This window comes from Pseudonaja textilis, chromosome 4 (assembly GCF_049901715.1).
Source record: "Pseudonaja textilis isolate UNSWEBS1 chromosome 4, rPseTex1.2, whole genome shotgun sequence".
In the NCBI taxonomy this organism is placed as follows: Eukaryota; Metazoa; Chordata; class Lepidosauria; order Squamata; family Elapidae; genus Pseudonaja; species Pseudonaja textilis.
In genome coordinates, this window is record NC_141993.1 from 88,992,668 (window position 1) to 89,006,799 (window position 14,132).

The 14,132-nt window shown below is 47.3% G+C and overlaps 1 protein-coding gene across 3 annotated transcripts in view; it reads right to left on the bottom strand.

The window, feature by feature from the left end:
- PRSS56 (serine protease 56) overlaps nucleotides 1–14,132 on the bottom strand; it is a 45,008-nt gene that overhangs the window by 10,800 nt on the left and 20,076 nt on the right. For all 3 annotated transcript variants that reach the window (XM_087933661.1, XM_087933662.1, XM_087933660.1), the window contains 4 exons: nucleotides 10,465–10,653; nucleotides 6,551–6,712; nucleotides 5,179–5,281; nucleotides 1,876–2,023 (listed from right to left, as the gene is read on the bottom strand). In XM_087933661.1, coding sequence (XP_087789787.1) covers nucleotides 1,876–2,023; nucleotides 5,179–5,281; nucleotides 6,551–6,712; nucleotides 10,465–10,653 — 602 coding nt within the window. The remainder of the gene's footprint in view (nucleotides 1–1,875; nucleotides 2,024–5,178; nucleotides 5,282–6,550; nucleotides 6,713–10,464; nucleotides 10,654–14,132) is intronic.

Consider the following 14,132-nt stretch of genomic DNA (forward strand, 5'->3'; position numbering starts at 1 on the left):
GATGCGGCTGACAGTTGGTCTCCCTGTCTGGGGATTTCGGGAGGGGGCATATAGGGAGCGGGTAGCTTCCCCACGATAAAGACAATGGGCCAAGCAGTCTGTAGATAACACAACCATCCAGTTTCCCCATAACACAACCCTCCTACATTCCCACATAAAGTTCTCAGAAGATTCCCTACAACAGTTGACTTCAGTAGAGGACGTGATTAAGAAAATAATGGAATGCTGGACCCTTGCCCATTGCTTCACCATTGCTTTGGTTTTAATGCAGTATTGGAGGCTGAATTTGCTCACGGCCAGCAGTTCAATCCTGACTGGCACAGGGTTGACTCAGCCTTCCATCCTTCTGACATCGGTACAATGAGGACCCAGATTGTTGGGGGCAAGAGGCTGACTCTGTGAACCGCTTAGAGAAGGCTGGAAAGCACTCTGAAGCGGTGTATAATTCTACGTGCTATTGCTGTCCTTCCTTCCTTCCTTCCTTCCTTCCTTCCTTCCTTCCTTGGTAGAACACAGCATTGCAGGCTGACTCTACCCACTGCCAGCAGTTCAATCCTGACCGGTTCAAGGTTGACTCAGCCTTCCATCCTTCCGAGGTGGGAAAATGAGGGCCCAGATTGTTGGGGGCAAGAGGCTGACTCTATAAACCGCTTAGAGAGGGCTGTAAAAGCACTATGAAGTGGTATATAAGCCTAAGTGCTATTGCTATCCTTCCTTCCTTCCTTCCTTCCTTCCTTCCTTCCTTCCTTCCTTCCTTCCTTCCTTCCTTCCTTCTTTCCTTGGTAGAACACAGCATTGCAGGCTGACTCTACCCACTGCCAGCAGTTCAATCCTGACCGGTTCAAGGTTGACTCAGCCTTCCATCCTAAAATGAGGACCCAGATTGTTGGGGGCAAGAGGCTGAGTCTATAAACCTTAGTGAGGGTTGTAAAAGCACTGTGAAGTGGTATATAAGTCTAATACTTCAACAACTACTGTTCCTTCAGTCATTCAAGTTGCCATTCATTTTCCCCCCACTTCTTTTCAGGAGACAATGCCCTCCATCTTTGTGTCTTTATTAGGAGCAACATGTCCGGCACTAATCCGTATGAAGCCAACTCTGAGACACATAATTTACTATCACCTATGACCCTGTTCCCCCCTTCCCCCCCGGGTGTGTCATAAATCAAATTCTCCAACAAAACACATTCACCGGCTGAGTGTCATCAATCACATTCTCCAATGAAGGATTTTCGGTGGGCAGAAGATCCCGTAGCCTAGGCACAAGATAAGCATGGAATGTACTTCTGGCCTTCATCCGCCGTACTGCCTCCTCAGGACTTCCCCTCAACTCTTTCTTTATGGCAACTCGGAAACAGGCATAATGTGATATGCAAAATTATACTTGTGAAAATATAAAGCAACGGTAATGCCGTTTTTAACCTTGGTGTTAATCTAAGATAATTTACTGGAATATTATGTAAGAACTCTCTATTGTTTTGTATAAAGGTTATATATTTGGCGGGTCACGCTGTCCAGGGACATGTTAATGATGGAGATTACTGGAAATGGAAACAGGTAAATAGGTTAAGGAAACGGATGTTATGCTACAATAACAGGGGTGTTGCGTAGGCTGATGCGTAGCTGGATAGATTGTGAACCTGGAAAGGGGCAGAGACTGTATATTTGAAACTGTATATAAACCCCAACCTTCCCAGGAAACATGTCTTCTGCGGCCTTGAGCGCACAGCTCCCTTTTGCAAAAGCTCCACAATAAAGCTCCTATTTATTGATCAAGGGTCTCCAGTCGTATGTAAACCTGAATGGCTGGTTTTTATCACACATAGGAATGATTTACAAGTTGACATTTTTCTTCTCTGGCTCCGATTCCCATACCTGTAGGAAATGCTGGGTCTCCTGTCCAACAGGTGCGGCTGCTGCAAAATGCTCAGCTGGGGTGCTCAGCTCCTGCACCCAGTCAGCCAGGTTGGGCCCGGTGCCTTGGAACAAGGAGGCAAAGGAAGAGAGACGAGGCGGAGGACGGCTGTAAAATTGAGGAAAAGGGGGTCAGCCCTAAAGCCTGAAAGACAGGATCTTGCTTGCTCTATCTTCCATCAACAGACAGTACAGAAAGTCCTTGACTTACGTGGAGATCCACAACCAAGATCCAAAATTTCCATTGGTGACCATACACTTAAAGTACATTTTTCCCCATTTCATGGCCTTTTTTTTTTTACACCGTCGCTAAGTGAATCACTTGCAATTGTTACGTTAGTAAGACGGTTGTGAAGTGAATCCAGCTTCTCCATTGAAAGGTCGCAAAAGGAGATCATATGAGCCCAGGACACTGCAACCGTCATAAATATGTGTCAGCTGCCAAGCGAATTTTGATCACATGAGTGCAGGGGTGTGCAAAGGTCGTAAGTGTGGGAACCAGTCCTAAGTCACTTTTGACAGTGTCATTGAAACCTCAAGTGGCTACAAATGGCTATAAGTGGAGGACTATGTGATGATCCAGGGCGTGGCACAAAGGCAACACAGTCAGATAATCCGTAGGAGTCCCTTTATTAGCTCCAACTTTGCCCCCAATGTCCTGATTACCTTCTGGGCTGGAGAAAAACTCTCCCAGGAACAGCCTTTGGCTGCAGAAAATCAAGTCCAAAACGTGGTCAACAAAAACTGTAACTATAAATCCAATCAAGCCAAACTGAGGTAATTAGTTTGGCAGGGCAGGAGCAAGAATTCCAGATGTGAAGGAATGACCACAATTCAACACAGTTGGAAAGAATCCAGGAACACAAATAAGCAAAGTCAAAACAAGATAGACTCACGTTTGCTCCCAGCAGCTGCCGCACACAGACTGCATTTCTTTTAAACTCTCTTCCCAGATGTGGCTAATGAAGGGAATCAGGGCCCTTTCCTCCCCCGTAAGCCACGCAACCCACGTTGCTCCCTACTCCGTTCCTCCCTTCGTGCCCTAGGATGAAGAGGGGGTAAGCCTGGGTCTTCCCCTGAACTCCCTCTCCCTTGTTCTACCTCTCCCCTGCTCTGCCCAGCTGGACTTTGCCCTTCCCCAGCCTCCTCCACAGCCAACAGAGCCACACTCTCACCCCCTGTCAGCTGTTCGTCTTCCTCCTCAGATTCAGACTCTGACAGGGGTGTGACAGACTACCTGTGGTGGAAGCAGACTTTGGGGGTGTGAAGCGATGGGCAAGGGTCCAGCAAGGGGCATGGAAACCCCACCTGCTTCCTTCTAATTGGTTTTAAGGTGCTGGAAGAGGGAGGAAGTATTTTCTTCTTTTCTGACTGCGTTCTTGTGTTCTGCGATGCGTGCATTTATTCTCTTGTTGGTTTGCCCAATGTATGTGGCTGGGCAATTGTTGCATAGACTCCTTGGTTTTCTAGCTGGACCTTGTCTCTGGGGTTTCTTAGGATGTTGGCTATTTTTTGGTCAGTGCCGAAGGCTGTCCTGATATTGTGTTTGTGGAGAATTTTGCTGATATTATCTGTGGTGCCTTTGATGTAGAGGAGGAGAGCGATACCGTTGTCCTGTTCTGTGTCTCGGTTTCTGGGGGGCCGTCTCTCTTAGGATTAGGTTGGTAATTGTGCTTGTTTGGAATCCATTGGAAACCAACAGAATAAATATATATATATATATATATATATATATATATTCGCACAAGGATTAATTGTACAGATGGCATAAAATAAGGTTGAAAATAACGTCCCACAAACTGTCGAGGATGAAACTGTTTTTAATTGTTTTCTGATTTTTCTTTCTACTTTTCTTTGTTTCCTTTTTCTTTCTCACATTTATGTATGTGTTGCTTTATTTGAATTGTAAAAGTAATAAAGTTTATTTTTAAAAAAACAACCTCCAGTGTTGGAGCATCCACAGCTTCTGGAGGAAGGTTGTTCCATTAATTCATTGTTGTGTGAGGAAATTCCTCCTTAGTTCTAAGTTGCTTTTCTCCTTGATTAATTTCCATCCGTTGCTTCTTATTCTTCATTCTGGTGCTTTGGAGAATAGCTTGACTCCCTCTTCTTTGTGGCAGCCCCTGAGATATTGGGAGACTACTATCATGTCATGCTTTTCATTAAACTAGACATACCAGTCAGGTTAGGCTCCACTCCTTTGTGCAAAAAGCCGTGTATCAACTGCATGGATGTGGCCACCATCTTAAAAAAATAAAATACTGACTCATATATATAATGGTTGCTGTCTTCCTTGGGGTGGGTTACATGATCCCCTATTTGCGACCTCCAGGCAAGCAATGGGGAAACCCATTCCCTTAACAGCTGTGATCCTAACCGAACAACTGCGGTGATTCACTTAACAACTGTGGCAAAAGAAAGGTCATAAAATGGGTTTCAGGTTACTTTTAACAACTGCCTTGCTTAGCAGTGGAAGGACCATGCCTTTGGAAGTTGTGGGAGCTTCATCCCTGGAAGCTTTCAAGAAGAGACAGGATGGCCAGCTGTCAAGAAATGATATAGCACAGTGGTGGCTAACCTTTTTGGGGGTCCTGTGCCAAAAATTGTGTGCCCGCTTGCACACTCGTGCTCATGTGCCAGCACCCAGAAGGCAATGCGGGGCCCCACACACCCCCTATGAATGTGCCCCCCTCATGCCCCCTACGCATGCGCATGCAATCCCCACCCCCCCACCCCCTTACCTGCACTCACAGCTGATTTTCCGCTAGTTTGATGCCTTTTTCGGCTTCCCAGAGGCTTGAGGAAGGCGTCTGCAGGCTTCTGCAGGCTTTGCAGGCTGAAAAACCAGCTCCGTTTCTCATCACTTCCGGTATTGTCGGAAAAACAGGAAGTGATGAAACGGGGCTAGTTTTCGGCCTGCAAAGCCCGCAGAAGCCTTCCTCAAGCCTTTGGGAGGCCAAAAAAGGCCTCAAACCAGCTGAAAATCAACTGTGAGGCACGCACATGTGGAGTGAGGTGACTTTGCCCGCAGCTCGTGTGCCAGCACAAATGGCTCTGCGTGCCACCTGCGGCATGCGTGCCCTAGGTTCACCATCACGGGTATAGCACCTTCTGCTTGAGCAGGGGGTTGGACTAGATGACCTGCAAGATCCCTTCCAACTCTGTTATTCTGACTATCTGACTCTTTTAAACCGCCTCCTCAGCCAACAGATGTCTCTAGTTGTGTAGACACACACCCCAAGAAAGGCACAAAGGTAGCCTTACCTTTTAATAAAATTCTGGGCCTCACGCTTCTGCATTTTCCTGATCTGGGAGAAATGACTTCCTATTCCTCTTGCAATTCCGGCTTCTGGTCTTGCAACCTGGTCTTTAAAGTAACACAAGGGTCAATTGATGGTGGTGGGGAAAGCGCTGTCCCTTTATTGCTTAGGAAGGTTTGGAATTTGAAAACTTGAGCAGACTTTTCTAGATTTTAGTCAATGTTTTTCCACCCCGGGGACCTTGAAGATGGGTGGACTTCAACTCCCAGAATTCCCCAACCAGCTGAGTTGAAGTCCACCCATCTTCGAGGTCCCGGTGGAAAAATATAGTTCAAGCCTTGAAAGCTATTCAGAAAAATGTACAAAAGAGCAGAGGGGCGGGATTCAAAAAGCCCAGCAACCGGTTCGTTGCCCGCTTGCTGGATGGGTGTGGCCACGGTGGGCGTGGCCTACCAGAACTTCCTGTTTCCGGCTTCCCCTGGGCCTCTGGGAGGGCGCTACTATTACTATCAATCTTCTCATCCCTCCTTATCAACCAATCCCCTCCCACTTGTGACTGTATGACTTAACTTGCTTGCATCCTTATTATTTATATTGTCTGTTTCCTAGATGATTTGATTGCTTATTGTACCCTATGGCTATTATTAAGTGTTGCACCTGATGATTCTTGACTCTTGATGAATGTATCTTTTATTTTATGTACACTGAGAGCATTTGCACCAAGACAAATTCCTTGTGTGTCCAATCACACTTAGCCAATAAAGAATTCTATTCTATTCATTTCTATTTTATTCTATTCTCCAATATCTATTTTATTCTATTCTAATTCTAATTTCTATTCTATTCTAATTTCTATTCTATTCTAATTTCTGTTCTATTCTATTCTATTCTCCAATAACTATTTTATTCCATTCTATTTTAATTCTAATTTCTATTCTATTCTAATTTCTACTCTATTCTCCAATATCTATTCTATTCTATTCTATTCTATTCTATTCTATTCTATTCTATTCTATTCTATTCTACTCTACTCTACTCTACTCTATTCTCCAATATCTATTTTATTCTATTCTTTTCCAATTCTAATTTCTATTCTGTTCTGTTCTGTTCTGTTCCTCCAATATCTATTTTATTCTATTCTATTCTTATTCTAATTTCTATTCTATTCTATTTTAGTGAAATCTGGGAGAATATACAGGGAGGTCAGAAAAATCAAAACTTTTTGGTTGGGTAAAAAAGTACCGCTGCATTCACACAGCACGTTAAACTTGGTTACTATTAAACTTGGTCAGTCACAGGCCACACAACCATTCCCATTCCCACCCCAACCACCCCCACTCCCCAAAATTCACCAGGGGAGGAGGCCCAGCGGATACCTTGAGCGTCCAGGTGCCCTTGCGGGGAGAAGAAATACCCATAAATTCGTTCCACAAACCGGGGAACGGAATGTGCGAAGAAGGAAAAGTCGATCTGGGTACGGAAGAACGCTTCGGCCTGGCGCAGGAAATCCAGCAGGGTCTGGAGGTAGGAACGAAGTTCTGGGGAGAGAGCATGGTTAGGCTGGTAAAATACAGGTAGTCTTTGATTTACAGCAGTTTGTCCAGTGACTGTTTGAAGTTACGACGGCACTGAAAAATGTGACATGACCATTTTTCACACTTCCCTTCCTTTCCCCTTCTCCTTTCCCTTCCCGCTTTTTCCTTCCCTTCCATTCTCTTCCCTTCTATGCTTCATAACTTGTTTTTTTTTTTTTTAAACCTAAAAGCCAAGGATGGAATAAGGTGGATTTTTTTCCTCCTCATCTCCTTCTGTTGTCATCCCATCCTTATTAAGAAAAATGAAAGCGTCTATTCCTTGCAGTCGAAATGAGGGATTCTTGCCTTATTCAGACTAATACTATTAAAATCAGCCAATTTTAAAAAAGAGGCTAAATAGCAGAGAAACGTCGAAAAATAGCAGCATGTCTGATCCGGGTGTTTCAGAGAGGCTTGGGGAAAAAAAAGGACAGCGTGTAGCATTTATGCGGAAATTAACTTATTATCCAAAACCCTTACATAGAAAGCGGCTAATGCATTTTGTGCAGAATCACTCAATTTCCCTAACACACCGAGATGATAAATGTAAGAATAAACGTCGCGTACAAAACTCATTATCTTCTCATTTTGCTGAGCGTAAATTACCACCCAGAAAATCACGCTTTCACCGCGTAGAAAAGGGAAAACAAACCTGTACAGTAGAAGAAAGGGAAGTTAGTCCTAAAAAAGAAATATTTGAACCGTTTCCTGTAATCCTCCTTTCCCCAATCGTGGAATCGAAGCCATGTAAGCTCAAAGAAAAAGTGAGGTTTTAATCACATGCTTGCACCCATCATCTTTATCTCCCTTGTGGATGGCCAGTCCCAGATCCCAGGCAGGACTAGATGACCTTAAGGTCTCCAATTCTATGATCACAGATAGTCTTTGGCTTTTTTTTTTTTTTTTTTGGCATTCAAGCCAAAAGCACTGAAGCTTCCAGGTCAGAAGCACTGAGGATACTGGGTTGATAACAGATAACAGATAATCAGAGTTGGAAGGGACTTGGTAGGTCATCTAGTCCAACCCCCTGCCCAAGCAGGAGACCCTACACCAGTTCAGACAGATGGCAGCCCAATCTCTTCTTGAAAGTCTCAAGTGATGGCGCTCCCACAACTTCCAAGGGCAACTTCTGTTCCATTGATTGATTCTTCTCCCTGTCAGAAAGTTTCTCCTTATTTCCAGATTGAATCTCTCCTTGTTCAGTTTCCATCCATTATTCCTTGTCTGGCCTTCGGGTGCTTTAGAAAATAGCTTGACCCTTTCTTCCCTGTGGCAGCCCCTCAAATTTAGGAGGACTTCTATCATGTCTCCCCTGGTCCTTCTCTTCACTAGACTAGCCAAGCCTAGTTCTTGAAACTGTTCTTCATATGTTTTAGTCTCCAGTCCCCCAATCCTCCTGGTTGCTCTTCTCTGCACTTTTTCTAGAGTCTCAACATCTTTTTTATAGTGTGGTGACCCAAACTGGATGCAGTACTCTAGGTGTGGCCTTACTAAGGTGATACTAGAGTGGTATTAGTACCTCACTTGATCTTGATTCTGTCCCTCTGTTAATGCAGCTTAGGATTGCATTGGCTTTTTTGACTGCTGCTGCACATGACTGGCTCCTATTTAGCTGGTTGTCCACTAAGACTCCAAGATCCCTCTCACAGTTCCTGCTGGGTTGAAAGGATTAGTTGGTGAGGTCACCCTTGGGATGCCCAGTTGGGGGGCTCCTTCCATGTCCCCAGCAGAAGCTAGAGAGAAGGATGTGAGCTCGACCCAGCCCCATGGCAGCTCTTGGGTCTTGAATGAGGGCTTGCTAGCCTCCTGCCCAGGGTTCCAAACACTTGAACCGCTATGCTTCTTGCTAGTCCTTGACTAAAAAACGGTCGACAAATGGGGCGGTGTAGCAGATGACCAGGCTGAGCCCGAGGGAGGAGCTCAAATGTGTCGTAAGCCACGAGTCCCTGCTCACTTGCAAGAGATCTAAATCCAGCCCGCCTCGAATTCCTTCCTTATCTCCCGCTCATTTCCCTTGATTGTTAGTTGGTCAGATTCTTGGGTTAAGGTCAAGCGCCGGGGAAATCAGGAGATTGAAGCAGCTCAAATGAAGATTGCATAAAGATTTATTGCAACTCTCTACCACAGGGGGGTGTCAAACTCAATTTCACTGAGGGCCACATCAGGGCTGTGGATGTCCTCGGGGGTCCGGGTAGCCATGGCCGACTGAGTGGGGCGTGGGCAGTTTGAAGCCATTCCCCAAACTGCTGGCATGTTTCCTCTTCGCATTGGGTAAACCGGGCCAAAGCCACACTGGGCCGATCTTTCCTCTTCATATTGGGTACACCAGGATGGTCCCGCAGGCTGGATCCGATCACATTGCAGGGCGCATCTGGCCTGCGGGCCTTGAGTTTGACACCCCTGCTCTACAAGAATCTGACCAACTAACAGTCAAGGGAAATGAGCGGGAGATAAGAAAGGAATTTAAGGTGGGCTGGATGTATATCTCTTGTGGACACGCAGGGACTTGTGACTTATGATATATTTGACCCCTCCCTCAGGCTCAATCTTATCTCCTACAGGTTGGTCAACATAAGTGACTCATTTTATGACCATCATGACGCCCGACCAATGAGCAGGCAATCCTCGACTTACAACCATTCGTTTAGGGACCGTCCCAAATTACAACAGCACCGAAAATAGTGACTTGCGATGTGTTTTCACACTTAACAACCATGACAGCACCTCCACAGTCATGTGATCAAAATCTGGGCACTTGGCAATCGGCGTGTTTTTATGATGGCTGCACTGTCCCAGGGTCACGTGATGTGATGACCCAGAGGGGCATGGCACAAAAGCAACACAGTCACATAAGTAAAAAGAGTCCCTTTAACTTTGCCCCCAATGTCCAGGTTACCTTCGGCTGGAGAAAAACTCTCCCAGGAACCAGTCCGAAACAAAGTACCTACAAACTGTAAGTAAAAATCCACACAAACCACACTGCAGCAATTAACTGGACAGATCAGGATAAGGAATTGCAGACTTGAAAGGCCAACAAAACAAACACAGTTGGGAAGATGCCAGGAACCCGGATAAGCCTCGACAATAACAGATAATTCATGATTTGCTGTCGACAAGTTGCTGTGCGCAACCTCCCTTTTAAAACACCATGTTCCCAGTTGCAGCTAATTAAGGGAATCAGGACCCTTTCCTCCCCCATAAGCCATGCAACTCCCGTTGCTCCCTTCTCCATTCCTCCCTGCATGCCCTAGGATGAAGAGGCGGTGGGCCTGGGTCTTCCTCTGAACTCCCTCTGCTTTGTTCTACCTCTCCCCTGCTCTGCCCAGCCGGACTTTGCTCTTCCTCAGTTTCTTCCACAGCCAACCGAGCCACACTCCCACTCCCTGTCAGCTGCTCGGCCTCCGCCTCAGAATCAGATTCTGACAGGGGCATGACACATGACCATCATTTGTCACCTTCCCAGCCAGGTTCCGACAAGCATAGTCAGCAAGGGAAGCCAGATTCGTTTAACGACCGGATGAGTCAACCTTGAGCCTGCAGTCAACCGAACAACTGCAGTGACTTGCTTAACCCAATGTGGCAAGCAAGCTTGTAAAATAGAGCAAAACGCTCTTTAACAATTATTTTGAGTTAGCAATGGAAAATTTGGACCCAAGTGTGGTCCTTAAGTCAAGGACTACCTGTGCAAGTTTCTTCAGGGCGCACGCATCACTTACCACATTGCTGTCTCTTCCCCTTGCACTTCTCCTCAGCAGCCTGTGCACAAGCTGCTGGGCTGGACGACCAGGCACAAGGCTGCGCATAGAAGGCGCATAAGTGACGGACTTCCGCCAGCTGTTTGTCTCTCGGCTTCCGAACAGCAGCCAGCCATTCTGAACAGCTGGGCTCCCGGCTGGAGGGAGATCCTGCATGGGAGGAGAACAGAGGGAGGGGCAGAAAATTTCCCCATTAGCTGTTCTTGAGCAACAGGCAAGAACTCACCATTTCATGAGAATGTGGCTGCAAGATTTGGTTAATAGCAATAGCACAGTGGTGGCTAACTTTATTGGGCTCCTGTGCCAAAAATTGTGCACATGCTTGCACACTCGCGCTCGCGTGCCAGCACCCAGAAGGCAATGCACGCCTACCCATGCCCCCTACACATATCGCACAATCCCTACCCACTCACCCACCCCTGCCACCCCCTTACCTGCACTGTGCCTCACAGCCGATTTTCCGCTAGTTTGAGGCCTTTTTCAGCTTCCCAGAGGCTTGAGGAAGGCTTCTGAAGGCTTTGCAGGCCGAAAAGTAGCCCCGTTTTGTCACTTCCGGTATTGTCGGAAAACAGGAAGTGACGAAACGGGCCTAGCTTTCAGCCTGCAAAGCCTGCAGAAGCCTTCCTCAAGCCTCTGGGAGGCCGAAAAAGGCCTCAAACTAGTGGAAAATCAGCTGCGAGGCACGCGCATGCGCAGTGTGGTAAGTTTGCCTGCAGCTCGCCTGCCGGCACAAATGGCTCTGCGTGCCACCTGTGGTATGCGTGCCATAGGTTCGCCATCACAGCAATAGCACTTAAGATTTGTATACCGCTTTATGGTGCTTTTACAGCCAGGGGTGGGATTCAAAAATCCCAGCAACCGGTTCGCTGCCCAGTTGCTGGGTGGGCGTGGCCATGGTGGGTGTGGCCTATCAGAACTTCCAGAAGGGTTGTTTTTCGCCTTCTCCAGACTCCGGAGGCTTCCCTCAGGCCTCTGGGAGGGTGAAAATGGCCTCCCCCTGGCTCTGAAGGCCTTCCGGAAGCTGAGAACAGGCCTGTTTCTGGACTTCCGGTACAAAAGTCCGTTTCCTCCCCTCCCAGAGCCTCCACTGCACTTACCCGCATTGAAAATGGGTCATGTGGAGACTCTTGGGAGGAGGTGGCAGAGGGGGCGGGGCCAGCTGGTCGGTTCAAATACCGGTTCGGTCAACCAGATGCAAATTTAACATCCAGTTTGCCTGAACCAGTCTGAACCAGTCGAATCCCACCCCGTCAGCCTCTTGCCCCCAAACCATCTGGGTCCTCGCTTTACCGACCTCGGAAGGATGGAAGGCTGAGTCAACCTTGAGCCTGGTGGGATTTGAACTGCCCCAATTGCAGGCAGCTGGCAAGTCAGGATCGAACTCCTGGCAGTGGGAAGAGTCAGCCTGCCATACTACATTCTAAAAAGCACTGCCCCACCATGGATCGTGGGTTTGGCTAAACTAGGTTTGGGCATTTTGCAAGCCGCTCTTGTCAAGTTTAAGACAGGCGGACTTCAACTCCCAGAATTCCCCAGCCAGCCCTATCTCACAAAATGAAATCCAACGGTGGGAGAAAAAAAATAAGATTTTTACACTTAGGCAAGAAAAAACGAATGCACGGATACAGAACAGGTGGTGCCTGACTCAGTAGCAGTAACTGTGAGAGGGGCTTTGTGAATCCTAGCGAACAATCCCTTAAATAGGAGCCAGCCGTGTGCAGCAGCTGCCGAAAAAAGCCAACGCGGTTCTAGGCTGCATTAACAGAGGGATCGAGTCGAGATCACACGGAGCGTTCATATCACTTTATAAGACCTCGGCAAGGCCACACTTGGGATACTATGCCCGGTTTTGGACACCACAAATGTAAAAAGAGATGCTGAGACTCCGGAAAGAGTGCAAAAAAAAAAAAAGAAGAAGCAACAAAGATGATCAGGCGACTGGAGGCTAAAATATGAAGAACGTTTGCGGGAATTAGGCACGTCTAGTTTAATGAAAAGAAGGACTAGGGGTGACATTTGATTTATTTATTTGATTTACTTATTTATCCGATTTGTCAATTGCTTACAAGATAATAGGTATAAGTATAAACATGAGTAAGAATACAGGAAATAGGCGCGAATAAATGGGGACAATAGGACAGGGACGGTAGGCACGATGGTGCACTTATGCACGCCCCTTACAGACCTCTTAGGAATGGGTATTCTCTCCTTTCCTTCCCTTCCTTCCTTCTTCCTGCTCCCTCCCTTTTTTGTCTCCTCTCTCCATTCTTTTCTCTCCTTCCTTCCTTCCTTCCTTCCTTCCCCTTCCCTGTTCTCCTTCCTTCCCCCTTTCTTCTTTCCTTCCTTCCTCCCACTCCCTCCCTTCTTTTCTCTCCTCTCTCCCTTCTTTTCCCTCCTTCCTTCCCCTCCCTGTTTTCCTTCCTTCCTTCCCTTCCTTCCTTCTTTCCTTCCTTCCTTCCTCCCACTCCCTCCCTTCTTTGCTCTCCTCCCTCCATTTTCCCTCCCTCCTTCCTTCCTTCCCCTTCCGTTCGCCTTCCTTCCCTCTTCCTTCCTTCCTTCCTCCCACTCCCTCCCTTCTTTTCCCTCCCTCCTTCCCCTCCCCTGTTTTCCTTCCTTCCCCTTCCTTCCTTCTTTCCTTCCTTCCTTCCTCCCTTCCCCTTCCCTGTTTTCTTCCTTCCCCCTTCCTTCCTTCTTTCCTTCCTTCCTCCCACTCCCTCCCTTCTTTTCTCTCCTCCCTCCCTTCTTTTCCCTCCCTCCTTCCCCTCCCCTGTTTTCCTTCCTTCCCCCTTCCTTCCTTCTTTCCTTCCTTCCTTCCTCCCACTCCCCTCCCTTCTTTTCTCTCCTCCCTCCATTTTCCCTCCCTCCCTTTCCTTCCTTCCCCTTCCGTTCGCCTTCCTTCCCTCTTCCTTCCTTCCTTCCTTCCTCCCACTCCCTCCCTTCTTTTCTCTCCTCCCACCATTCTTTCCCTCCCTCCCTCCTTCCTTCCTTCCTTCCTTCCTCCCTTCCCCTTCCGTTTTCTTCCTTCCCCCTTCCTTCCTTCTTTCCTTCCTTCCTCCCACTCCCTCCCTTCTTTTCTCTCCTCCCTCCCTTCTTTTCCCTCCCTCCTTCCCCTCCCCTGTTTTCCTTCCTTCCCCTTCCTTCCTTCTTTCCTTCCTTCCTCCCACTCCCTCCCTTCTTTTCTCTCCTCCCTCCATTTTCCCTCCCTCCTTCCTTCCTTCCCCTTCCCTGTTTTCCTTCCTTCCTCCTTCCTTCCTTCCTCCCACTCCCTCCCTTCTTTTCTCTTCTCCCTCCATTCTTTTCCCTCCCTCCCTCCTTCCTTCCTTCTTTTCCTTCCTTCCTTCCCCTTCCGTTCTCCTTCCTTCCTTCCTTCCTTCCTTCTTTCCTTCCTTCCTCCCACTCCCTCCCTTCTTTTCTCTCCTCCCTCCCTTCTTTTCCCTCCTTCCTTCCCCTTCCCTGTTTTCCTTCCTTCCCCCTTCCATCCTTCCTTCTTTCCTTCCTTCCTCCTTTTATCTATTTATTTGATTTGATTTGTTAATGGCTTACAAGATAATAGGAATAAGTATAAAGATGAGTAGGAATAGAGGAAATAGGTACGGATAAATGGGGACAATAGGACAGGGACGGTGGAC